General features: G+C 36.6%; 1 protein-coding gene across 1 annotated transcript in view; it reads right to left on the bottom strand.

Moving 5' to 3' along the window:
- The window catches only part of CFAP47 (cilia and flagella associated protein 47), an 801,982-nt gene that overhangs the window by 249,804 nt on the left and 526,984 nt on the right, over nt 1-25,194 (bottom strand). The window contains 1 exon segment of the mRNA XM_053705439.1: nt 7,148-7,186. Within this exon segment, the coding sequence (XP_053561414.1) occupies nt 7,148-7,186 (39 nt within the window).

The following is a 25,194-nucleotide window of genomic DNA, read 5'->3' as shown; positions in this document are numbered from 1 at the left end:
GGGCTTGCTTATCAGCCTTTGTAGCTCGTTTGCAGGGCATGCCACCACCTGGTGAGTTATTGTATTCGTGCAGCCCCTTCCCGGTCAACGATGCATGGTCACTTAAATATAATGAGCTGCTGGTGCGAGGAACATAACAGATGGGTTGTTACTGTTTCAGTTGATGGTGTCTAGTTGGGTAACAACCATGTATGGTGTTACAGTGTTGTTTTACTGTACCTCCGTTGTTGCCGCCTATTGCGCACTTTAAATAGAGTGGGTGTAGAGGGCTTTGAGCCTATGTGACAGCTTCTTATATGAGGGGATCTGTGTAAACTCTTACCCTCTGTTCCCTTTTATCTACGTGTCTCAAATGTTGTATGCGGCTTGATGTCACCGCTCTGCACCGTCACTGGGTCCTCTGTTACTGGGCTGCAGCGTAGCAATTAAAAGCCTTGGCTCTCTCTCTCAGATCCTTCTGCTCCCCTCCATGCGCTGCACCGGCCTGTCCCCCTGTGCCAAATACACCTTAGATCGGTAAGGTCCAAGGGTTGTATGCCCTGACGTCTATATTAGCTGGTGTTGGGATGACTTGTTAGAGCTTATATATTCACCATGTCTCTCCACGTGGCTGCGTTCTGGCAGTGCATGTGTGCTCTTCCTGCAGGGCTACGTATTCCATTAGCAGGACGGACTTTTGATGGTATCTGCTGCTATGTAGTGTCAAGGTAATTGCCCCATTGCCGGATGATGATTATGAGTGCTTGATAGCCATTCTTGTTGATTTTGCAACAACTAGGACTACAGAGCCGTGTTAGTGTGCGGCTATACCCCCCGTGTTAGGATTTTTTTAATGTGTATTTTAATGTGTTTTCTTTAATTGGTAGTTAGTTTAATTTTAGTTTAATAGTTATATTAGTTTAATTGTTAGTTTAAACTTAGTTTTTTTTAATTTGACAGGTAAGTTTTAATTTAATTTAAGATAGGGAAATTGTAATTTTAATACAAAGTTAAGGGGAACGTTAGGTTTAGGGGTTACTAGTTTAAATTAGTTTATTGCGATATGGGGAGCTTTCAGTTTAGGGGGTTAATAGTTTAATTTAGTATATTTTGTTGTGAGGGGGCTTGCGGTTTAGAGGTTAATAGGTTTATTATATGCGTCCGGGTACACTTTTATTTAACACTCCTCGCTCATTAAAAATACTCCTTATTTTTACTATGAAGTTCATTGTTCTAAGCATACTGTGTGAAATGGTGTGATTATGATACATCATTTGTTTAACCCCATATTCTGTAACCATTGTCTATAAAAGTCTGTGATGCCTTATAATAAACAGAATAGTGATTGGACTTTACTTGCTGGCTGCCTAGTACTGTTCACCGAGATATGTCGTCAAGTAACCCATTGAGTTCCAGGTGAAGGTGTAGAATACTGCTAAGTGTCAAGTGATACCCCTGGCTATAAGATAACACCTAACATCTAACATGCACGGCATAAGTTTCAGTGAAAATTATGAAACTCACGTCGCCGTAAGTTCACCTTGCACATCGGGTGACTCACATATACGGAGCCGGCAGATCATATACTTTTCTTGAACTGCCGGCGCTTAAAGGGACAATAAACCCAAATTTTTTATTTCATGATTCAGCATGCAATTTTAAGCAAATTTCTAATTTACTCCTATTATCCAATTTTTCTTCATTCTCTTGCTATCTTTATTTAAAAAGCAGGAATGTGATGCAAAGGAGCCGGCCCATTTTTGGTTGAGAACCTGGGTTATGCTTGCTTATTGGTGGGTAAATGTAAGCCTCCAATAAGCAAGCGCTATCTAGGGTGCTGAACCAAAAATGGTCTGGCTGCTAAGATTTACATTCCTGCTTTTAAAATAAAGATAGCAAGAAAACGAAGACAATTTGATAATAGGAGTAAATTAGAAAGTTGCTTAAAATTTCATGCTCTATCTGAATCATGAAAGAAAACATTTGGGTTTAGTATCCCTTTAAGTAAAAAACAAAAAAAGTTCAAATCGCCTGTGAAAATCTAACCCGCCTCCCAAAAATTAAACCAACACATCAAATCTTAGCTTTTTTTTATTTTTATGTAATCTTAGGTTTTCTTATTTTCATGTATAGGATTATTTTTTTGCGTAATTTTAAAATAAAGGTAGTCTTTTTTATATTATTTAATTGCTGTTTAATTGGGGTTAACTTAGGAGGTGTTAGGTTAGGGGGCTTAGTTATTAGTTTAATACTTTGCATTGTGGGAGGTTGGCGGTTTAGGGGTTAATAGCTTGATTAGGTAGTTTGCGTTGTGGGGAATTGGTGGGGAATTGGCGGTTTAGGGGTTAATAGTGTAATTAGGTAGTTTGCTTTGTGGGGGATTGGCGGTTTAGGGGTTAATCACTTTATTAGGTACTTTGCGATGTGGGGGATTTGGTGGTTTAGGGGTTAATCACTTTATCAGGTACTTTGCGACGTAGGAGTTGGCAGATTAGTGGTTATTACATTTTATTAGTTATTGCGGTGGGGGGATGGCCGATTAGAGGTTGATATTGTGCATGCGTTAGGTGTTTGTTAAGGCTTCCAGGGTGGTACTTATATACTCAGGGCAAGGTTTGCTGCGCCTGTCTATGTGTGGCGAGGTGAAAATGGAGTAAAATGTTTTCATTCTGCACGCTTAAGTCCTTGCACTGAATATGTGATAACCAACTTGTGACACCAGTTCTATTTTAGTTTACGGGAGTAAAAATGGCGGGTGAGGGGTGAAGTATGCGGCGCCGTATATGTGATCACTAGATCTGACTAAAAATTTGCAATGCCGGTTTTTGTGCCTGATCTTTGCAAATGTGATGGATAGATAGATGATACATAGATAGATAGTTAGCTAAAACATAAGAAAAAAGTAGAGAAAGTAGAGAAGCTTTATAGGGATTTAATTTTATTATTTTGGATAGATTTGTTTATTTTTTTCTGTATTTTTACTTTTTTATTTTTTGTAGCTTGAGGGGTTTCATTTTTCACACACAGATTGCCCTCTGGTCAGGCTTATCAACTAGTTTATTCATAAATACATATTTCTATGTATATCCGATGGTGTTTTAATAAAATGTATACAATTATATATATATATATATATATATATATATATAGATAGATAGATAGATAGATAGATAGATAGATAGATAGATAGATATAGATAGATAGATATAGATATAGATATAGATATATACAGACATAAATAGGAATAGCTATTTAAAAATATTTAGAACATATTCTCCTGTGTGAAGAACATTGGAATGTGCATACATATGATTTTTCATGTGTTATATATCTATATGTATTCATATGTATTTATGTATTTATATGTGCATATCTGTCTGTAAATAATTACATACACATATAAATACATATGTACACACATGTACACACACACACACACATATATATATATATATATATATATATATATACACACACACATACATACATCTTTAGACATGTATGTGTCTCTATGTTAAAGATATTTGCATGCCTTTTTTGTCCAAACCCCTGAGACTTCATATATTTGAGCCATAATAACTTTTGATTGCAATTTAGATTTAAGAATGTGCATTAGATGGTGTTATTATAAGTGGAACTGTACTTTTTTTTGTGCAACTTTTTATTCAAGCGTAACTAGGGTTGCCACCTGTCCCTTAAAATACAGAACACTTATAAGTTACACATGCTGCAGGGTGTGCAAGGAGGAATATGAATAGTGCTGTCCAGAAACACAATTCATGTTCCTCCCTGCACACCCTGCAGCATGTGTAACTCATAAGTGTCCAGGAAAACATGGCTGAGGTGGCAACCCTAAGCGTAACAGTTAACCAGAGCTCTGAGGTCACGCTAACCAGATGCATATAAAATTCAATTGTGCTTAAGCTATCACATTTACTTTCAACTTTCTACACGTCCAAACAGCTCCAATAAACCTGTTATCACTCGCACACAACTGTTAGTGCGCCACTCGTAATCTAGCCCTATTGGGGTAGATGCATACATGTCAATCTCTTCCACAAACATTTTAATGATAATGATTAACTGCACAACAAAAAATGAAATATTCTTTCCCTGTATTCATATAGCTTGACTTGTGGCTAAAATATATTATTCATTTTGATAATCTAAAGTCAACAGTTTGTTTTAGGTAAAATTATATTGTTATTATCACTAACCTAAAAATATACATGTACTAATTGGATACAAGTCACATTTACAACTGCAAAAGTTGACATTTTGTCCAGCAAATGTGTCAGTTATTTTAAGTGAATTTGAGGCAATTTGCAGATATCTGTTTTCTGACTATAGGTTTTTGTTAAAGTTGTTTCCACCTTGCATTTTATTACAATAAGGCAAGGATCTTTGGCTTGAAGCAGCATAGTAGTAATGGAGGAGTGAAAATGACATGCTGTTTGCCCTTGGCAAAATGATCAAATACAATTTCTGTTAAGGATGAATAGCTACTGAACACATATTTACACTTGTTTTATGACTTCCCCTGCAGCTTTACACCAAGCCTCCTCAGCTTCTCAATCTCCCTAATATAGAAGACATTGGTCTCCTTTTAAATTGAGTTAAAGCATGAATTTTGCCTAGCCAAATAATATATACCAAAACAACTCAGTAAATTAACAATACCTTAAACAATTATGCACTAATGATCTGCATACAAAAGAAATGTTTATAAATTATTTTTTATTGTCGTTTTATTAGCAAAATTCCTGAGGTTTCACAACTCACGTCCATTGAAGAACCTCTTTTGTAAATTTAATTTGCTAATTTGAGGCCGTATGTAAATGAGTTAATGCATTGATCATATTAGTATATAGTACCATCCAACATTTGGAAAGAGGGATTTGAACTTCTTCACTATTGTGATTATCCTTTGTAGGTAACAAGAGTCATCATTATTACTTGGGGAAAGTGTGATCTCCTGGATTTTAATAACAATTTGATTTACTGTGGTTTAGATGGTTCTTTATAAAAAAAAATATATCTTAATTATATCCACAAACAATAGAAATTGTTACACAAAATTCTTGTAAGTCTTAACTGAATTATCAAAATTAAGTGACATTAAGGTATGCTACAATAATTTATTCACATCTGTTTTATTTCCTATACCAGGTTACAAAATAGATAGCCCAAAAAATGTAAAACCTCCAGAGAGAATTTTTAAATGCAAAAAAAAAAGAAACCTTAACCCACCTCCTCTCCACATAAACTTGTATCTCTTATAGAATAGACTCAAATAATGGAGGTTAAATTTATGTATTTATGAACGTATAAATCAATTGATTTTAAATACTTTTAGGAAGGGTTTTTAAACTTAACCATTTCTGGGGGAAAAATTGACTTTGCATTCATTACACATATGGGCATCATATTGTTCAATAATCAATTGTGTCTTAAGAGTCATTCTTCCAGCTTTGGTCCCTGTCTATTTTATAAAGATAACATGTCTGGTTACTAAAATGTATGTATTTATAAATGTTCTATTTTTTTACATCTTCCTGTCCATTATATAGAACAAATACATGCTTTAATTTAAGATGGAATGTTTTCTTTAATTCTTTTTACATAACCAGTAATCAATTTTACTCTAAAACTGTCTAATTTCAGGACAATCCCATATAAGATGTATCATATCTGCGGCTATGTTAGTCTACATTTGTGACATTTATCAAAGTTGGGGTTCATCATGAATCTGTATATAAGAACTTTAAAGGAGATTCCCTCCAAGGCCAGATTGGCCTACCAGGATACTAAGAGATTTTGTTATGGGCTGCAGCAGCTGGGGCTGGAAAGCTTTAATTTAAAGGGGTGATTAAAGGGACAGTCAACACAAGAACTTTTATTGTTTAAAAAGATAGATAATCCCTTTATTACCCATTCCCCAGTTTTGCATAACCAACACAGTTATATTAATATATGTTTTACCTCTGTAATTACCTTGTATCTAAGCCTCTACAGACTGTCCCCTTGTTTCAGTTCTTTTGACAGACTTGCATTTTAGCCAATCAGTGTTGACTCCTAGGTAACTCCACATGCGTGAGCTCAATGTTATTTATATGGCACACATGAACTAACACCTTCTAGTGGTGAAAAAATGTCAAAGTGCATTCAGATAAGAGGCAGCTTTCAAGGTCTAAGAAATTAGCATATGAGCCTACCTAGGTTTAGCTTTCAACTAAGAATACAAAGAGTACAAAGCAAAATTGGTGATAAAAGTAAATTGGAAAGTTTTTTTTTATTTTCAAAAGAGCTTTATTAAGATTGCATGAAAGTACACGTCATATGTTGGGTATACATGACATATGCGAAAATTATTACAATAGGATATATCACAAAATTGTGCCCACGTAACAGCTTTAAGAAAACATGATTCATACATTGTTTTATACAACTTTATAATCGTAGACCTTATAAAATTATCAAGTGCTAATAGGAGTAGAGTGGTTACTAGTTATATTGTTTACTTCTTGTACTTATATACTAGGTCTAATAATAGAACCATATACTCTAATTCGGTGTTCTTCATTCTTGGCCCCAGCTATAATATATCAGACCTCTCTTGGGTCTTTAGCAAAATCAAACAAGATTGGAGTTAGGGGTATGTAGGGATAGGGTTTAATAGTAAAACAAAGGTATAGGAAAGAATATAGCTATATTTGCTAAATGATATGGGTCTTATATATTTTGTAACTATAACTGAACAGTCTAACAGTATTTTTAGTTCATGTATGCCTAGCATTTATAATCATTGCACATTGGTTAAGGGTAGTTTTGAGATGTAGGGAAATATGAGCTAGTGAGCATGGGGGTATGATGTTATATCTGAGGTAATATAATACAAAAAAAAGTAAATACCCTCAACCGTGCTCTGTAACGTAATGATGTCTCTGTCTAGGGAGTGTGGGAGAGTATGGGCGTTTAAACTTGGGGCTGGAGAACTCTCTCTTATCTTAGAAAGTAGAGGCAAATGATGTATCATCTAGTAGGTGTAGTAAGAATTGAGCATCAAGGGTCTTAAAGTTATGTTATAATCAGTTTAGAAACTGGTGGTAGATGAGTGAGTTGGTTCTTAGGATTTATGGCAAAAGGTGTCAATGTTATTTACTTAAACTATTCTCCCCCTTAGTAGCTCCGGTCGTAACCCACCTTTCTGGGGTCATATATATTAGTTAGACAACCATGCCTTATTTATCTGTATAGTTGCTCTGAACCCTGGGTATATTATTAGAGGTGTTAACATTTCCCACTATGTTTTTGTTGAATTACTGAGTTTTTAAACCTTTAATAGCATGAGGTATAATAAATATACTGTAGATATATTTAGCTAGAATAAATAATTCCTTAAACAATATTACACCATGGACTGTGGAATATATATACCCTTGTAAATTGACTGACAAGTTATATGAATGGAACAGTGTTTAAAACATTTCAAAACACCACAAGACGGGGTCAAACATTTATAACTTGAGGTTGCCAACATCTGTAGAGCATGGTGATAACTGAGAAAACAGTATAGGTCCATCCCTAAGAAGTAGCAACTCCTTCGGTAATATTTCACCATGTACCGTGTAATATGTAAACCCTTATAACTTAACCAATAGGTGATATGAGTGGAACGAAATTTAAAACTTTTCAAAACACAACTAAACAGGACAAACATTTAAAACTTGAGGTTACAAACCTCTGCAAAGCATGGTTTTAACTGAGAGCGCTGTTTGAGTCCATCCCTAAGCTCTTTCTATCGTGAAAGACTAGGTTTTAAATCTGTTAGGATGCATAGTTTTAGTCCCACATGGTGAGTGATTGCAAAAATCAGGCATTAAGCATAGCTTCTGAAGCACAGCCATCCCGCAAGTCTCTGTCTTTATGTATGTGGTTTTCTCAATCCCATCTTTTGGTGAGACTAGTTGGGCAGTGCGAGATTTCTGGTCTGGATCGTGTATAACCCAATCAAGATCAGTTCCTTTTGGCTTGTTAAGTAGCATCGAGCGTGACTGACCGGCCTGAGAAGAAGCAATGGTGTTTGTGCCCAGCAGTGATAAGGAGCTTGATTTTTTTTTAGCCACACCTGTGCCCTTCGGTGCAGCTTTTGAGTTCAGATCTGCCAGTGCTGTCTCCTTTCTCAACTCTGAGGGTATGAACTCTGTCGTGCGAGGGTTCCATAGGTTGCCTGTTGTATAGAGGATTGGTGCCTGTTTGAACGGTTTCCCATCTCCATGTGAAGGCTGCATGGTGAAATTGCAATCTCTGCATTTATTGCAGTGGTTATTGTGCTGTATTGAGGCTCTGCATTTCATGTGTCTCTAAGTGAGTTTGAGATCGGTTGAGTATGTTCTAAGCCGTGTTGTTTCCATGGTGCTATTGTATTGTTTTGTTTCCTGTGGATCTTTTGGGTGCGTTGCGGTCACTTTCTCCACGGTTAAGCGCTTCAGCAAGTAGTCATATATGGGGCTTTCTCTATTAGTCTGAGCAAGATGGAGGTAAGTTTTGCAGCATAATCTTCATGGCGCATTGGATGGCTCACTGCCATTCTGTTTGTCGTATTTTACTAGTTAAAGTTATTTCTTCTCCGCTCCAGAGATATTGCTGTTATTAAATAAACCTAGTCAGTGGATAAGCTTGATATCCATTTAGAGATGGATGTTGAAGAGGTTCAGTAAATCAGTTTATTCTGACAGCACTGATGACCACGCTCTTCCCGGGGGGGGGGGAGTGTATGCCTAATAGTAGGCCGCTGCCTTAGGCCTTTATGTTCTGATCTGAGTCCCCAGTGTCATACAAAAAGATAAGAAGAGAGATATAGTGACCACATACCATGAAGAGGATGTCAGGGATGAAAGATCCAAAGATAAAAAGAAAAGAAGATGGACGAAGATAGATCACCATCACCGGGATGAAGATAGAAGATTGCCACCAGAATGAAGATAGAAGACTGCTGTTGGGATGAAGATAGAGCCCCACTGGGATAAAGATGGAGTGCCACCACCACTTAAGAGCCATATTTAACTTTGGTGAGTATAATCTTTGGGGTTTAGGGACAGAATTTTTTGGGGATGAGGTTTTTTTTTTTTTTTTAGAAAAGGACATTAGGTTGGGACATTGCCCAACCTAATGTCCTTTTCAGGGCAATTTTTAGAGTAGGTTTTTTAAAATGGCTTTTTATGGGTATTTGGTATACTTTTAGAATGGGTTAATATTTATAATCACTTTGGGGCATTGACCTTCAAAAAGCCAATTTAAGGTTAGTTTAGTGTTAGTAAAGGCTTTTTATATTGGGATTTTTTATTTTTTATTTTTTTTAGTCAGGCTTTAGTTTTAGAATAGTCATAACTGATTTTTTTATTCTTGGTAAAAAAAAATCTGTAATGGTAGGTTCTTTTCATTTAATGTTAGTTTTGTTTTTATTTTCAGGTAAGGTTAGCTTTTTTTTCAGGTATGGTTAGTATTTTTTTCAGGTAAGGTTAAGCTGTTTTTTGGGTAACTTAGTGGGTGTTTGGTTAAGGGGGCTAGCTGGTTAGGAGGTTTAGGTGTTAGTGGGTATTTTGTGATGCGGGGGTGTGGCAGTTTAGGGGTTAATAGTGTAGAGGGGTATTTTTCAATGGGGTTTGTGGCAGCTTAGGGGCTAATAGTGTACTGGGTACTTTGTGGTGGTCTATGTGGTGGTTTGAGAGTTAATTGTATATTGGGTACTTTTCAGTAGGCTTCATGGCAGCTTAGGGGTTAATAGTGTAGCAGGTACTTTGTGGTGGGATATGTAGTGGTTTAGGGTTTAATAGTGTAGTGGGGACTTTGCGTTGGGCTATGTGGCAGTTTAGGGGTTTTTAGAGTAGGGGGCTTATGGGGTATAGGGTTAGTGCACAAGTATGGGTGTTTTCCACTTTTCTCTCTCCATTGAAGTCTATATGGGAGTACCTCAACACGGTCGTGATATACTAACTTCTGTTCTTTGCGCGTATCGGTTAGTGTGCAATAGAAAAAAAATATTTCAACTTGTAATACACACACTACTTGAGGCGCGCAAACAAATGCCATTTTGATGTAGCAGGGTTTTAGAATAATGTGTAATTTGAAGGAATGCAAAAAAAATATTTTTAATTTAATATATGAAATTCTTGTTTTAATTCTGAAAAAAAATTATAATATTACTGTTTGATTTTAGGATTTGTTTTTACTTTAAAAAGTTGGATTACCCTCATAACAAAAAAATTGACATGCCAAATCTAATTTTAAACTTTGTGCAAAGTATTTTCCACACCCAGAATGGATAGAAAATGTTTTCAGTCTTTTAATTTCATACGATAATTTATTACTCCGTATATGCTATATAGCTAAAAGAGTAAAGGGATATTAGGTATTTTTCTACTTCCAAACTGGGTTTAGAAGTTTTATGTTGATGCAGCAGCTGGTTTGTATTTATTTATTTACCTATCGCTAATACTTGTTTGCTTTTTTAGAGCAGCAATATCTGGCAAGTTATTCTCCATTGTTGTTGTAACTAAGTAAAACAAATATACTGATATTTTCTGCTTTTTGTGCACATTTCTTTTTTAAACTTTTTGTTTAGTACTTTAATATAACAGTGTTTACAACAATGTATAGAAAGAGAAGAAGATAATATGTGCGTGTAAAAACACACACGTAAAATCTGTGAACCGGGGTGCTAAAAAAAAGCTAAATTAGTGTAGTAGCTAAAAAATAATAAATAAATCAGATAATAAATTGTATAAAAATGAAATATATAATATACAATGTACAATATAGAATGTAGAGGATATGCACGGACTAAGTGCTAAAAATCAGTGGATAAAATAATTTATGCAAGAAAATAAAAAAACAGTACAAAATGTTAGCGCACACACAGAGAGTGAAGCTGCCGAATATAAGAATCAGCATAAAAGTCCCGCATAAAAGGTTTATTTCTCAAAACAGCCTGTGTCAGAGCAAATAGTGTGCATACACATATTAAGGGGCCAAATTATCAAACGGAGGGTGGACATGATTCGCTGTAGTGAATTATGTCCGCCCAACATCGCTGAATGCGATGAACTGCTTGTGCCGCCCCTGCAGATTCACGGCCAATCAGCCGCTAGCAGGGGGTGTCAATCAACCTGATCGCATGCGATTGGGCGTATTGGTGTCCGCAGCCTCAGAAGCAGTGGACGAGTTAAGGAGCAATGGTCTTAAGGCCGCTGCTTCTTAACTCCTGTATCTGGCAAGCCTGAAGGCTCGTGCAAAAACAGGGGTAATTAGGGCCATTCAGCCATTGATAATTCGGCCCCTATGTGTATAGTGTGCATACACATCCGGAATCCTCAGATTGCAATTATGGTCACAGAAACATCAATGGTCATGAAGTGAGACAGGAAAACCTTGCTCTATTCCTGGCCCTTCAGGGCTTCCGTAGTTTGTGATTACTCTGCCATTGCAGCGGTAATTCTAAAAAGGGTGAGCATCCGCAGCTCAAAAGGTCCAAAACAATAGGACATACCAAAGCGCTGTGCAAGGCACACCAAAGACCACATATTACAGAAGGAATTAACAAGGGAGGAGGATTCACACAGACACGGTGTAAATACCCTTGATGTTTCTGTGACCATAATTGCAATCTGAGGATTCCAGATTGATTCTAAGCCTCACGCTGTAGAGTTGTATGTGTATGCACACTATTTGCTTTGACACAGGCTGTTTTGAGAAAGGAACTTTTTATGCTGGTCTTTTATGCTGATTCTTATATTCGGCAGCTCCACTCTCTGTGTGTGCGCTAACATTTTGTACTTTGTATTTGATGAATTGTATTGTATGAAGTGTTTTTTTATTTTATTTTCTTGCATAGATGATTCAATTATTTTTTTTATTTATTTTTTAAAGATATATCTTTTATTGAGGTTTTGCAAAAACAAATATAATACAAAGTACAGGGAATAGTGATTTTTAGATAAAAAAACAAGTTAACAGACCTAAGAAATATCACAGTATTAACTGAAACCTCTATTTTTATGTATACTATAGGTTCAATGAATGACTAATTATCTGGCCCCATCTGGGCTCTGTGATATTGGCAGAATACATGCTAGAGTACAGTAGTCTTAGCGAAGGCCCACTTAGGCCAAATGGCACTTTCAAGAAGTTTTTTCAGCTGGTAAACACCGCTTGAAATAAAATGGTCACATCTGGACCAGAGATAACCCACATCAAAATTAGAACAGCACATAGTGGGGTAGTACGGTATAACCTGAGATGTGGGGGGGGGGGGGGGGGAGGTTATGATTAAAAGTGAAACAGATAACATAGGGTTGCCAGAGCAGCCTAGATGGGACTTAGTTGAACTAAAACTAAGAAAAATGGGCTAGTTTTATTCAGGCAGATATTATCATTCCTTTGCATACATATAGACGTATAAATAAGCATGGATATCGTAAGTAAATATCATCAAGTAGTAGGTACACCTTTAAACTGTTGTACTTATATAGTTGTAACAGGCAAAATTATAACATAGTATAGCCAGAGCAGCCTAAATGGAACTTAGCTGAACTAATATTAAGAGAAATGGGCTAGTTTTATTCATGCAAATATTATCATTCCTATACGTATATACAGATGTATAGATAAATATGGACAACATATGTAAATATCAGCAAGTAGTAGGTACAACTTTAAAATGTTGTACTTATATATATGTAACAGGCAAAATGTTAATGGCACAAATAGTAATACAGTAGGAAACATATATGTAGCGTGGGTCTAAGTGCTACTGCCTCCATTCCATTGGTTAAACTCCAACCCTCCCTCGCTGGCTGAGGGTAGAGCAGGAGCTTTGAAAATACTTAGCACCAACACAACATTCCTACAATGAGTACATAAAATGCTAACGTTTGTATATCAGTGCTGCAAGGGAGCTAAAGAAACTATATGTGTTACCCATGACTTAATATATACCGTTCATGAGAAAGGAAAACAGAATTCAAATTGATGCAAGTTTAAATATATCTCCCTCCAGCTGAAGTATACAATATATATGACCACCCTGAGAAGCAATTGTTGCTGCCCTAATTATCTGAATAAAAAGGAAAAAAAACATGAATCATAATCCACTTATAAGGAGCAAGTTTACATAAGCATAGGGGAAGAAGCCTATACAGCCTGAAAATTTAAAGCACAATAGTAGGTAAGCATACCAGTTAGTGAATATCGTCATAGCAGATAACAGATATAGAGACAAAAGCACATAAAGAATCCATCTAACTGACAAAAGGAAAAAAGATAATACGTTTCTTCAAATAGGACAATAAGTCAGGTTTAAAGATCCTATTTAGCGGAACGTTCCAGTGAGCGGAGACGCATGCAGCATATATCTAACCAATTTCAGATTTGGTGATGAGGGGGTTAGATATCTGAACCACTTGCAGCTTCTGGCCTCTCAAGTAGCCTGTCATGGGTAAGTCACAGTCGGCATCGTATAAGGAGGGGTTCGCAAGCCGTAATATCTGCAGAGCATATGAATCATTAATGAGAAGCCTCCAGAGTGACCAGTCTCTAACCACCCGTTCTCCATGCCGCTTGTCAAGCTGCAGCTGGACACGGGAGTCCTGATTGAAAGGTATAGAATTTTGTAAGAGCTCCCTTCTGACAGTCGGAGTAGGGCTAGTCTGCGCACACAAAACTTTTCTGGGGTATGGTGACCTTTTAACGCTGGACAATAACATTGCACCAACTGCCGAATTAGCCATAGTTCTGAACTCCAGTTCTCTGTTCACCTCTGTCTCATGTATTGGATGATGCAGTGCGGTCAGTGACCCCATATTGAGCTCTGTGAATGTAGCATCATTTAGTGTGGATAGGATAACACTAACCTGCAAGTCCACGTGTTCTGTTTGGGAACATGAGTCTCTGAAAAACTGTGATGGTGCAGCGATATTGCTTTGGCCCTGCAAGGTTATCTTCGCCTCCAGACCAAAGCTATTGTAAGGCAGAGCAGATTCCACTGTTATACTGGTTGGTTTGAATATAAAATCCTCCTCAGTCTCCTTCCTCAGTTCCTCTTGTATAAGGAATTTTTCTGCGCACCTCAGACGTTTTGTATTGTCCCACCCGCCTTGTGTCCGGATCACTGGCTGCTTCTTAATCGACCTTAGGCTGGCTGATAAGTCCTCAAATCTGGCGGTCAATTGTAGATTGAACTCCCACAGAGCCCCATAAATATCTGCAGGAACTATCTCCATGTCTGCCTCTGTAGCTTTAGTAGGCCTCATGGACCTGCGTGTCTCCTAGTTGTAAATGCTGTATATGTTCAACAGCTGGTACACAAATACGGCAAAACAAGTTGCAAATAGTGTATGAACAGTCCTGCTTGCTCAGGTTTAAGTTTGGGGCACATTACAGTGAGAATACTGCATTTTGCCGTTGTTTTATAGAAGCCTCTGCAGGAGCTCTCTGAAACACGTCATCTCTGCTTGGCTGTTGGCTCTGCCCCCCTGATTCAATTATTTTATCCACTGATTTTCAGCACTTAGTCTGTGCATATCCTCTACATTCTATATTGTACATTGTATATTATAAATTGAATTTTTATACAATTTATCATCTCATGTATTTACTATTTTTTAGCTAATACACTAATTTAGCTTTTTTAGTGCCCCGGTTCACAGATTTTATGTGTGTGTTTTTTAAACGCACATATTGGGGGTAGTTATCAAGCCGTCAACCTCAAATACGCTGGAACTCCGCAGCGTATTTGTGGCGAGGCTGATTCGCCTTAGTTATCAAGCCCTAGACACCAGCAAAAGTAGAATTTTGTGACATAAGCTTCGATCCGCCGGACTCAGTCCGACACAGATCGATTCTTACATCACTCCAGATGTTGTGCGGCACAATCTGACTACTTTTGCTAGTTATCAAAAAACTAGCAGGTACGCTCGGCACTTTTCTGGCCCTGGAGGCGGCGGATCCCATAGGAATCAATGGGAGTCTGACCATAGCGAAAGTTCATGTTCGCTGCTGCCCGACATCCCATTGATTCCTATGGGAGCTGTCTACAACTAACACCCTAACATGTATCCCGAGTCTAAACACCCCTAATCTGTCCCCCCTACACCGCCGCAACTAAATAAAGTTATTACTCCCTAAACCGCCGCTCCCGGAGCCCACCGCCACTCTAATAAACTGATTAACCCCTAAACCGCCGCTCCCGGAGCCCACCGCAAGCTATAATAAATATGTTAACCCCTAAACCACCACTCCCGGTCCCCACCGCAACTATAATATATGTATTAACCCCTAAAATGCCGCTCCCAGACCCTGCCGCCACCTACATGATACCTAGTAACCCCTATCCTGCCCCCCCTATACCATCGCCCTCTATAATAAAGTTATTAACCCCTATCCTGCCGATCCCGGACCTCGACGCAACTAAATAAATAGTTTAACCCCTAAACCGCCGCTCCTGGACCCCGCCGCAACCTATATTAAACTTATTAACCCCTAATCTGCCCCCCCTACACCGTCGCCACCTATAATAAATGTATTAACCCCTATCCTGCCCCCCTACACCGCTGCCACTGTAATAAAATTATTAACCCCTAAACCTAAGTCTAACCCTAACCCTAACACCCCCTAACTTAAATATTAATTAAATAAATCTAAATAATATTTCTCTTATTAAATAAATTATTCCTATTTACAACTAAATACTTACCTTTAAAATAAACCCTAATATAGCTACAATATAAATAATAATTATATTGTAGCTATCTTAGGATTTATTTTTATTTTACAGGCAAATTTCAATTTATTTTAACTAGGTACAATAGCTATTAAATATTTATTAACTATTTAATAGCTACCTAGTTAAAATAAAGAGAAATTTACCTGTAAAATAAAAACTAACCTAAGTTACAATTACACCTAACACTACACTATACTTAAATAAATTATTCCTATTTAAAGCTAAATACTTACCTGTAAAATAAACCCTAAGATAGCTGTAATTAATAATTACATTGTAGCTATTTTAGGATTTATATTTATTTTACAGGTAACTTTGTATTTATTTTAGCTAGTTAGAATAGTTATTAAATAGTTATTAACTATTTAATAACTACCTAGCTAAAAGAAATACAAAATTACATGTAAAATAAATCATTACATTAATTAAATAAATTAGCTACAAATAACTACAATATAATTAAATTAAATAAACTAACTAAAGTACAAAAAATAAAAAAAGCTAAGTTACAAAAAATAAAAAAAATAAGTTACAAACATTTAAAACATATTACAACAATTTAAAGCTACTTACACCTAATCTAAGCCCCCTAATAAAATAACAAGCCCCCCAAAATAAAAAAATGCCCTACCCTATTCTAAATTAAAAAAGTTCAAAGCTCTTTTACCTTACCAGCTCTTAAAAGGGCCTTTTGCGGGGCATGCCCCAAAGAATTTAGCTCTTTTGCCTGTAAAAGAAAAATACAACCCCCCCATTATTAAAACCCACCACCCACATACCCCTAATCTAACCCAAACCCCCCTTAAATAAACCTTACACTACCCCCCTGAAGATCATCCTACCTTTAGTCGTCTTCAGCCAGCCGACCCACCGATGGAACCGAAGAGGAGATCCGGAGTGGAAGAAATCATCATCCAGGCGGCGCTGAAGAAGTCTTCCATCTGATGAAGTCATCATCCAGGCGGCGCTGAAGAAGTCTTCCATCCGATAGAAGTCTTCATCCATGCAGCGTCTTCAATCTTCATCCATCTGGAGCGGAGCCATCTTCAGATGAGCCGATGCGGAGCCATCCTCTTCTTCCCAATCAGATTTTTCCTACCTTAATTCCGATTGGCTGATAGAATCCTATCAGTCAATCGGAATTGAAGGGACGCCATCTTGGATGACGTCCCTTAAAGGAATATCCATTTGTCGGCAGTCGTCGGGAAGAAGAGGATGGCTCCGCGTCGGGTTGTCTGAAGATGGCTCGGCTCCGGATGGATGAAGATTGAAGACGCCGCATGGATGAAGACTTCTATTGGATGGAAGACTTCTTCAGCGCCGCCTGGATGATGACTTCATCAGATGGAAGACTTCTTCAGCGCCGCCTGGATGATGATTTCTTCCGCTCCGGATGTCCTCTTCGGTTCCATCGGTGGGTCGGCTGGCTGAAGACGACTAAAGGTAGGATGATCTTCAGGGGGGTAGTGTTAGGTTTATTTAAGGGGGGTTTGGGTTAGATTAAGGGTATGTGGGTGGTGGGTTTTAATGTTGGGGGGTTGTATTTTTCTTTTACAGGCAAAAGAGCTGAATTCTTTGGGGCATGCCCCACAAAAGGCCCTTTTAAGGGCTGGTAAGGTAAAAGAGCTTTGAACTTTTTTAATTTAGAATAGGGTAGGGCATTTTTTTATTTTGGGGGGCTTTGTTATTTTATTAGGGGGCTTAGATTAGGTGTAAGTAGCTTTAAATTGTTGTAATATGTTTTAAATGTTTGTAACTTATTTTTTTTATTTTTTGTAACTTAGCTTTTTTTATTTTTTGTACTTTAGTTAGTTTATTTAATTTAATTGTAGTTAATTGTAGCTAATTTATTTAATTAATGTAATGATAGTGTAGTGTTAGGTTTAATTGTAGCTTAGGTTAGGATTTATTTTACAGGTAATTTTGTATTTCTTTTAGCTAGGTAGTTATTAAATAGTTAATAACTATTTAATAACTATTCTAACTAGCTAAAATAAATACAAAGTTACCTGTAAAATAAATATAAATCCTAAAATAGCTACAATGTAATTATTAATTACAGCTATCTTAGGGTTTATTTTACAGGTAAGTATTTAGCTTTAAATAGGAATAATTTATTTAAGTATAGTGTAGTGTTAGGTGTAATTGTAACTTAGGTTAGTTTTTATTTTACAGGTAAATTTCTCTTTATTTTAACTAGGTAGCTATTAAATAGTTAATAAATATTTAATAGCTATTGTACCTAGTTAAAATAAATTGAAATTTGCCTGTAAAATAAAAATAAATCCTAAGATAGCTACAATATAATTATTATTTATATTGTAGCTATATTAGGGTTTATTTTATAGGTAAGTATTTGGTTTTAAATAGGATTAATTTATTTAATAAGAGAAATATTATTTAGATTTATTTAATTAATATTTAAGTTAGGGGGGTGTTAGGGTTAGGGTTAGACTTAGGTTTAGGGGTTAATAATTTTATTACAGTGGCGGTGGTATAGGGGGGGCAGGACAGGGGTTAATACATTTATTATAGGTGACGACGGTGTAGGGGGGTTCAGATTAGGGGTTAATAAGTTTAATATAGGTTGCGGCGGGGTCCGGGAGCGGCGGTTTAGGGGTTAAACTATTTTTTTAGTTGAAAGCGAGGTCCGGGATCAGCAGGATAGGGGTTACTAGGTATAATGTATGTGGCGGCGGTGTCCGGGTGCGGCGGTTTAGGGGTTAATACATTTATAAGAGTTGCGGCGGGGTCTAGGAGTGGCGGTTTAGGGGTTAATAACTTTATTGAGTTGCGGGGGGCTCCAGGGGCACCGGTATAGGGGGTAGAACAGTGTAGTTAGTGTGGGTGCTTAGTGACAGGCTAGCAATAAAGCTGGGAAAAAGCCAAAGAGCAGCGAGATCGGATGAGTGATAACTCTCACAGTCTGCTGCTCATCGCCCCGTACTTGGTGCGCGGCTTTTTGACAGCTTTATTGATAACTTAGGCGAAAATTTTGCAGGTCCGCGGTGATGGTAGGCGAGCTTAGGCGGGCGTATTGAACCGGCGAAGGCAGGTAAAGTAGACGCGTTGATAACTACCCCCCATTATCTTCTCCCAACTCTCTTGATTTGTTTTGTGCAATCCCAGATTCTGACCTCTGTTTTGCTGCCGGACTGAGACAGCTATAGATTCATAATTGCATGATTTTCCCACCTGTTTAAAGGGACTGTATTAGCCCTGTCCAAAGACCATCTAGATCTGCCTACTGACCAACCAGACACATAATGCTGTCCCCTATCCACATGTGATCCCTGCTCCTCTATATTATGCCCCACCCATAAAATGGAGTCATATTTTAACCTCCTGAGTCCCGGAGAGCCAGCTATAAATGTTGGGAGGTATGGTTTATGCAATCATTGTGTAGACCAGTGATTTTTTACTTTTTTTTGCCTTGGCACACTTTTTTACATTAAAAAATCCTGTGGCACACTACAATCCCAAAATTTTTAAAAAATCACACATTGTAGCCTAATACAGCATATATATATATATATATATATATATATATATATACACACATACACACAAACACACACATACTGTATGTATTGTGCTGTTATGCCATGCCTCCTACAAACTACCCCTGCACTGGGAGTAAAAAACAAGCAAAGTTTAAAAAATATGTCACACTGTTGTCAGTCTGCCGTGGCACACCTGAGGATCTCTCACGGCACACTAGTGTGCCACGGCACACTGGTTGAAAAACACTGGTGTAGACTGTTGTAGGGTAAAGAAATTGCAGCATACATAAGTATGTAGAATCCATAGAAAAATGAATAAAATTTGCTGAGGAAAATTACAAGAAAAGGAGGCAAGACTAATAACAACAGACCATTATACGGTTTCTTATTATGCTAAATGAATCATTTATTGATTCAATTTGAGTTTAATGTCCACTTAATATTCAGTATACAGTCTGTTCACTTTGAGGAATTTGAAAAAGTGCAGTACGCAGGGGTAAAATACAAACAATATAAATAATGAATACACACTGCATTGCTTTAATGGAGCTTATCTGAATATATTTGTTGCATTTTACTATTGCATTTAATTATTATTTAAAGGGATAGGAAAGTCAAAATTAAACTTGTATGATTCCGATAGAGCACATACTTTTAAGAGACTTTTCAATTAACTTCTATTTTCAATGTGCTTTGTTTCTTGGTATCCCTTGTTGAAAAAGAATACGCACATATCCTACACTAGTGGGAGCTGCTGCTAATTGGTGTCTGCACACACACATTTGTCTTTTGTGATTGGCTGACTAGAAGTGTTCATCTTGCTGCCAATAATGCAATGCTGCTCCTTCAGCAAAGGATAGCAAGAGAACTAAGCAAATTTGATAATGGAAGTAAATTGGAAAGTTGTTTAAAATTGTATGTTTTATCCAAATCATGAAAGAAAAAATTAGGGTTTCCTTTCCCTTTTAGGGTTTAAATCCCTCCTGTAAACTTATACTTTCTCCATAACACACTTTTCATATTTGTTTGTAGAAATATTTAATTGCAGACACTAAAATAAACACAAAGCAAAATTAGATGTTATGCAAATGTATTATAATCTGACGGTGCATATATCTTTTATCTGTATGATTATGTCTTTTTCAATTAGTTTTAACCATCTTTAAATAAAAAAATACTTTTTTTTACTTACTTGGTCTATTTTTGATTACAATTAAATTTTACATTTCATAATTTACAACAAATCATTTTTTTATTGGTGGCCTTATATAATTATTGTACTTTCTCTTTGACTTAAAGCTATTGAATCGATTTTCTATTTTTTTTAGAATGCATTCAGCTAATACAGGTTTTTTTATGGTCGTTATACACTGTACAAAATTAAAATTACAATTGTCAGTTTGGTGCCAGTTATACAGTTCCGAGATGTCTCAAAATCATTTGTTAACAATAATGCTTAGTGATTTTTTTTCTATAAACTGACAATAGCTTGAGCTGCAATCTCTCAACCAGAATAAATCAATTTCACTAGAAGAAGTAAGAATTTTGGTTAGGTATTTTTATGTCAATCTAAATATTTTTCCTTCTGTTATGGCCTGTGCATAAAAACAGGAAATGCAATGCTGCTTAATGAAGCGTTAGCAGAATTCTGTATGTGTAATATACTATGGGATAACAACCTGAATGAAAGATAAATTGTGGTGCAATTTTTACTAAAATATTTTGTTCATTATCAGACATATTGGCTTGTAGGCTGAACTAAAAATTATTACATATTAAAGAAATGTTAACAGTTTTAGAAAATATTTTCCTCCAATTGGTATTGAATAATCTAAAAAAAAACCCCCAAAAAACAGAACACTATGAGGGTCATTTACCTTATACATACACATTTTCCCTGTCACCATCTTTTTGCTCTGTGCAATTTTGCACCCTGTAAAATTACTTAAGGGACATGAAGCACAATTTTTTTCTTTCATGATTTATATAGAGAATACAATTTAAAAAATGTTTCCAATGTACTTATATTATCAAATTTGCATCATTATCATGTTATTCTTTGTTGAAGAGATATCAGATAGCGTGCACATGGCTGAAGTACTACATGGAAGGTAATAGTGCTGCTCTTGCTAATGTATAACTTTGTTGCAAAACTTCTGTATAGTACTCTCAACAAAGGATAACAAGAAAAAGAAGAAATATTCATATTAGAAGTAAATTGGAAAGTTGTTTAAAATGATATGCTCTATCTGAATCATAAAATACATTTTTGGGTCCCTTTATTGGGGGTCTTTAGCTAAATTTATCTGCTTTCTTAAAATTATATATGTGGGCCTTTGCTAATGAACTAAAAAAAGTACATCATTCTGTGTCATTTGAGGATAAAATGTACACCCCTTTTAGAGACAGAAAATGAGAGATTATGTCATGAGGTCTTTATAATGCAAAACCTGTACAAAAATGGAGAAATTAAAAAAAAAAAATGAAGAGATATTACAATAGTACATTAAAAACTCCATTCTGAAGGTACCACATGCTATCATTTTTCACTGAGCAAAACTTATGCTGCACTGCTCAGACTTATGTAATTGGTTAGGAAATTCTCAGAGCAAGTAATCTTAGTGCACGAAGGCAGAAATCTTGTCTGTCACCTAAAAATCTCAATTTTCAGGTAATATACAGATGTAGATCCAAATCCGTTTCAACTAGGGAAAGCGCTCAGACTGTAGCTGTGTCTGTTCACACTCACGTGACACTCTTCACGCTCTTCACGTAGTGAACACACACTAGACGTCCGATGACGTATCCTGTTTCACTCACAATGCTCCGGTGCAAGGGAAGCTGGGCGCTCCATCAACGCTCAAAGGAAAATACAATAAGCAAAATCTTCCAGCGCACCCGGCAGCAGTGAGACTTAGTCACAAAAAACACCAAGCAATTGAAATAAATGAATACCTGTTTATTGGGAAAGTCCTTCACATATACAATGATGCACAATGTTGTCCCACAGGTAGGATAGCAAAACAGCAAAAGACAGGCAGCAAGGTAGAAAAATATATATAAACTGGTCAGACGCGTTTCCTTGTATTACATCCTCAGTGACCATACTTACTACCCATGATACACTGCCTTAAATACAAGTGAGCTGTTAACTCACAGCAATCAATTAGTCAATTAAAGTGAACTTGATACTATAAGGCAGGTAAGCATAAGCAAAGTATGTGTTTTAAACTTCAAATTTATTTGTCCTGTCATAAATACTCAAATGAACAATTAAATTAAAAGACATAATAAATATTCTAAATGTAAAGATATAACATGTTTAATTAAATACCAATATAAGTATTAAACTGAGTGATAATAGTAATAAAAATAAAATTAATTATTAAATAATGTCTTTTAATCTGAAAAAATTGTCAAAAATCACTAAAAATGTATTTCAACAATTATGTCGAAATAAGTGAACATTGTAAAAATAAACTAAATTATACTATTTATCTACAAAAAGTTTTACATCCCAATCAAAGTTTAGACCTGCTGGCACCCTGGTGCCCAACTGAAAAATCCAGTAAACTTCTCTTTTACTGAGAGCAATACCTCTATTGCCACCTCTTGGATGCCTAGGAATCAGTTGGATCGCCTGGAATGTCAGCAGTGAGCTGTCAGAGTGGTGATATTTTTTGAAATATAATAAGGGCAGAGGTTCTGATAATAAAAAAGTGAGATTTGCAGATACTGACACTGAATATGACTATGACTCCTCTGACATTGAGACATCTGTTGAAGCCTCTACTGTCACGGAAGGACTATCATCTTTTGCATTAAACACAGGCAATGTTTCACAGTCAAAAAACGGGAAGGACCAACAGAAGTCCACTGCACGCCGAAAAAAATACGCAGAGGGGGACGAGGAAGGTCAGGGAAGTTCAAGTCAGGATCAGATACCCAAGCCCAGGCGGTACCCACAGAGGAGGAGAGCAACGCAGTTCCAGAAATATGCATGAATCTTAATAATGTTATTAATCTTTCTTCTTGTGTTTTAACTAAAACACAAATTGAGGTTTTATCTCTGGGTCTTGGTTTCTCTCCTACCACACACTTTGATCTTTTTAATACGGTGGTAGATCTCAATAGATTTGTGAGATCGCTTGTTCTCAAAAAATATTTTTTGGGAGTCACTGAAGATACTCAGGGTGTGGTGGTAGAGGAGAGACCAGTTCCCATTAGATGTGGTCTAGATTTTTCTGAGGAATGCTCTATTTTGGACTTAATGGAATTGGATAGAGAAAACTTGGTATTTAACCCTTATCCTGTTGGGGCTACCCAGGATATAACAAAAATGAAGGGTAAATCAAAGTTTTATCCAGTTAAATCTAGATCCAATTCCATAGAAGTCTTTCAAAAAACTGTCGAACAAGAATTGAAAAAACTAAGTTTAACTGAAAGTGAGAAACAACACCATAGAGCTAATCTGTCAAAAGCACAATTTCAATCTATTCAAGAATTAAAAAATAAGCATGAACTTGTCATACGTAATTCTGACAAAGGTGGTAAGGTGGTGGTTCTTAATCGTCAAGATTATTTAAGTGAAGCTTACAGACAACTTTTGGATGTCTCGGTATATGAGAAACTCAAAAGTAATCCTGTATTTTATTTTAAATCAGCATTGAAGATTATTTTGGAGCAAGCCATGAGTGATGGCATTATTAAACAGGCCAATTTTGACTTCTTATATACTGAGCACCCTGTTTCGGCTATATTTCATTATTTGCCGAAGGTTCACAAACACGCCACCAGTCCACCTGGCAGACCCATAGTGGCAGGAATAGGCTCATTGAATGAGCCACTTTCTGAATTGATAGATGGGTATTTAAAACCTTTTGTCTTGAGCCTTATGAGTTATATAAGAGACACGTCTGATGTTATCAGACAAATTGAGAGCCTAGTTTGGCAGGAGGACTATATGTTCGTTACTATTGACGTGGTCTCTTTATATACTTGTATTCCTCACGACAAGGGAGCCTTGGCTATCAAATTCTTTTTGGACAATTTTTCTACATATGATGTTGCATTGAAGCGGTTCATTGAGGTCTCAGTTGACTATTTGCTGACCCATAATTATTTTCTGTTTGAGGGGGATTTCTATCTCCAGAGGCGTGGGACGGCGATGGGGGCCAAATTTGCCCCCTCCTATGCCAACCTATATTTGGGTTGGTGGGAGCTGTCCCACGTCTATGGAGATGGGAACCCCTTCAGGGATTATATCCATTATTTTGGTCGCTATATCGACGATATTTTGTTGATTTGGAAAGGTCCTAGAGACCTCCTTGACCCGTTTCTCGAATACTTACAGAACAACTCACTTAATTTACAGTTCACCATGGAAATTAGTACACATTCAATTCCTTTTTTGGATATTGAATTACATTCAAATGTTCAAAAATCCTGCATAGAGATTGAGTTGTTCAGAAAACCAATGGCTGGAAATACAATTTTGAATGCCAAATCATGTCATCCATATCATACTATCAAATCCATTCCTAAAAGTCAATACATGAGAATTAAACGTAATTGTACAAGCTCAACTAGTTATGAAAAACACTCTAGTGATTTGACCGACAGATTAGTCATGAGAGGTTATTCACGCACAGCCTTACTCCAAACTAAAAGTGATGTTGATCAATTAGACAGAACAGATTTATTTGTGTCAGGCAAATCTAAGGCTTCAGACAAATTTAATAAACTAAAATTTATTACTTCCTACAGTATGGAATATGGCAAGATTTGTGACATAATCAGGAAAGCTCTCCCCATATTGACCACGGATGAAAGTTTGGTAGATATTGTTAGGGAGGGTATTTGCTTTGTGTCCCGTAAGGCACAAACCTTGGGAAACATGCTGTCTCCCTCTATGTTACCACGTCAACAAAC

The sequence above is a fragment of the Bombina bombina genome, chromosome 3, assembly GCF_027579735.1.
Source record: "Bombina bombina isolate aBomBom1 chromosome 3, aBomBom1.pri, whole genome shotgun sequence".
In the NCBI taxonomy this organism is placed as follows: Eukaryota; Metazoa; Chordata; class Amphibia; order Anura; family Bombinatoridae; genus Bombina; species Bombina bombina.
This window is presented reverse-complemented; position numbering and strand designations above follow the sequence as displayed.